The following is a 3,269-nucleotide window of genomic DNA, read 5'->3' as shown; positions in this document are numbered from 1 at the left end:
CTGGGAGGATCCTATAAAATACAGGTCTATTCCCTACTTTCCCTCTCCTCCCCTCCCTTCCTCTTTCCTCTGTCTCAGAGGAGTGGGCCTTTGCTTAAGACATGTGGCCTCAGCTCATCACACGAAGCAGAGCCATAAAGCTGAAAGTTGGGCAGGTCTCTCATCCCCTACTTACAGACCACATTTAACAGGAGCACCATTTTCAGTTGCCTTGAATAGTTGCAAGATGAAGGCACCCTCATTGCCATTTCAGAGAGGAGGGCAATTTGTTTCAGGGATTTAGGACAACAGAAGGGTCCAGGAGTTTGCTTTAGGCCAGTAGATGGGGTAGAGTCCAGGCCCTGGTAGGAGACAAGGGAGAACCCAGTGTGAACACAGAGGAAATTTGAGAGTTGCATAACTCCTCACAATATAGTTCAGGCTCCTATCTAGAATGGGGATCCAGTATTGGCCTTGAAGTCTGTTTGTGGGGTTCCTCATCCTCTCTCACAGGAGCTAGGTGAGAATCTTGATCTGAGGTGATTTCATCAGGGGAAGCCCAGACAGGGTCTAGAGTAAAGCTGAGGTGTAACCACAAATATGTCACATGTACCCCAAAACTCTTTGCTTAGCCTCATATACACTTCTGGCAACTCTGAAGCCTCTACTCTGCCCCAGTTTCAGAAACTTGTCACTACTTCCCTCAGTCTCTCAAGAGGCAGACCTCACAGGGAGACAGGACTGCTTGTTGCTTTAGAATAGACATAATAGAAAGCCTGTTATTGACATTTTATGAGCATTTCCAGTGGAGTAACTGTCAGCAATGAATACTTCTACTGTCTCCTTCTTCCCCTAGGTCTCTGGGTCTGTATCATCAAACTCCTGCCTGTTGTTCAAGACTAGAGTCATCATCATGCCTAGACCTCGGAAGCGTAGGAGATGTATGGTTGAGGGACAGCCTGAGGCCGAAAGTGGGACAGAGGGCCATATAAGTATTGCAGTTCCAACAGAAGAAGATTCCTCCTCATCCTCTTCTACTTATTCCTCCTCTTTCCCTTCTTCCTTCTCTTCTACCTCTTCTTCCTATGATCTATCATCAGGCAACTCAGAAGAGGACTGTGATGCTCCTAGAGCATCAAGTTCGTCTCATGGTCCTCTAGGAGCTTGCTCCTCCTGCACTGCTATGGTTTCCTCTCCATGTAGCCAGGTCAGTGCAGACTCTGAAGGTGAGGAGGGTCCAGGCCCCTCACAGGCCCTGCAATGTGGTGCTTCATTGTCTACAAGTGAGATAGATGTCAAAGTAGATGAGTTGGTAAAATATCTGCTCTTTAAGTATCTTATGAAGGAGCCAGTAAGCAAGGCAGAAATCCTGAGTAATATCATTAGAGAATATCAGGACCACTTTGCTGTTATATTTAGAGAAGCCTCAGAGTGCATGCAATTAGTCTTTGGCCTTGAATTAAAGGAAATAGATCCTGCTGGGCATACCTATATCCTTACCATAGCCCTAGAGCTCACTTATGATGGAATGTTGACTGATGTTCAGGGCATACCAAAAACAGGCCTCCTGATCATGATACTGAGCATAATATTCATGGAAGGCAACTGTATCAGTGAGGACATGGTATGGGGTATATTGAATAACATAGGCTTATATGCTGGGGCTGAACACTTTATATATGGAGAACCCAGAAAACTTATCACTGATGATTTTGTACAGGAAGGGTACTTGGAGTACAGACAGGTGCCTGGCAGCCACCCTCCTTCCTATGAGTTCCTCTGGGGCCCAAGAGCCTTTGCTGAAACTACCAAGATGAAAATCTTGACCTTTTTGACCAGCATCAATGGGAGCGATCCCAGATCATACCCAATGTGGTATGCAGAGGCTTTGAGAGAGGAACAGCAGGAATAGGCTAGAAAAACCTGGCCCTTGATACTACTGCTCTTAGCAGCACACATTATAGTGCATTTACAGTTCCCAATTCAGATAAAGTAACGTAGACTCAGTGATCTAAGCAGCGGACCCTCAATCTAGATCTGGTGGGAGGAGAGTGTGAGCCACACCACTCTCGCTCATCTGTTTGAGTGACTCAGGGATTTTTCCTCTTAGTATTCTAAAATGTTGCTACATTTTCTAGAAGGCTCATTAGGCTGAATTTTAAGCTTCCAGTTTGTATTAGTCATGCACTTACTGCTGTTTATCCATGTTGAAAAAGCATTGCTGTTTTGTAAAACAAGTTGGGATGTTTTCCATCTGATCTGCAAGACACCACAGGGTTGGGATTAGTATTTTCTGGGTTATGGGGAAGAACTGGATAAACAGAATAAAATTGTTAATAATAGAATAAAAATAATAATTGTTAATAATTGCTGTATTATCTTTAGTTTCTTATTCTGGTTAACTAATTAAATTCTAACCTAAATAAAGTATAGTAAATAGGCTTGCATGTTCCAAACTTTCATTAAGCATATGACCTGTGCAAGACTGCAAGTGTTAGCAGTTAGGAGAAACAGATCCATACTTTCATGTAGATGGGGTGAGTGGAGGAGGCGCAGCCCTGTGAGGAGGATGGTGAGAATTTCTTTCAGACAACAAGCACTAGTACAGGAGGAGGACTGCAGAGGGGATCTCCTAGGGTGAATACCACAAGGCAACTTGGGAGTTGGAGGAGGGAAACTGCAAGGTAACTAAGTTCAGGCCCTTGGGAGCTGTGCCTGTCTTCAGGTGAGAGGAGGAGAAACTGCTCTCAGCATTCTCTTTTGGACACTGCAGGGGCAGTCAGACTAGGAGTGTCTAAGTGGTAGAACATTTGAGTAGGAAATGCAGTCATCTCAAATCACAAACCCAAAATATGCAGACAGAATCCCTGTCCTGAGGCAGGGATGGGAGTTATGGCTGAATACACCGTGTGCCCTGCATGGTTTACCCAGTCCCTCTGCAGGAGATTCCTGGCACATAAGAAGGGATCATGGGAAAGCAAGGCTTAGAACTTCTGGCCAGGACCTCTTCAGCCCATCTAGTCAGGAGAGACAGAGCCCACTGTTGAGATGACATTTTAATTCAATTATCTCCAGTGCAATTTGGGCTAATTGTAAGGAGACATTGGGCTTGTCATGTTGGTAAATGATTGAACATAGTAATTTGGCTGGAAAAGAAACTAGGAGTGAGGGAAGCTTCTTTATGATGGAGACTAATCCATACCAGGATTTTCACATGAGAGATGATTCAGTTCGTTTTATTCATGAAATTTCATTGTGTCTGGTTAGCTATTTCCCATGTTGGTGAGATG

General features: G+C 44.4%; 1 protein-coding gene across 1 annotated transcript; it reads left to right on the top strand.

Annotated features, from left to right (window-relative positions):
* Positions 1-892: 892 nt before the first annotated feature.
* Positions 893-2,309, top strand: LOC116085838 (melanoma-associated antigen 10-like). The gene has a single exon (XM_031363715.1). The coding sequence runs from the start codon at positions 893-895 to the stop codon at positions 1,889-1,891; it is 999 nt and encodes a 332-aa protein (XP_031219575.1). The 3' UTR covers positions 1,892-2,309.
* The last annotated feature ends 960 nt before the right edge of the window (positions 2,310-3,269 follow it).

The sequence above is a fragment of the Mastomys coucha genome, chromosome X, assembly GCF_008632895.1.
Source record: "Mastomys coucha isolate ucsf_1 chromosome X, UCSF_Mcou_1, whole genome shotgun sequence".
NCBI classification, from domain to species: domain Eukaryota; kingdom Metazoa; phylum Chordata; class Mammalia; order Rodentia; family Muridae; genus Mastomys; species Mastomys coucha.
The sequence above is the reverse complement of the archived record's forward strand: the minus strand, read 5'-3'. Positions and strand labels throughout refer to the sequence as shown.

Coding starts and splice junctions, on each gene's coding strand:
- LOC116085838 (XM_031363715.1), top strand. CDS start 893: ATGCCTAGACCTCGGAAGCGTAGGAGATGTATGGTTGAGGGACAGCCT.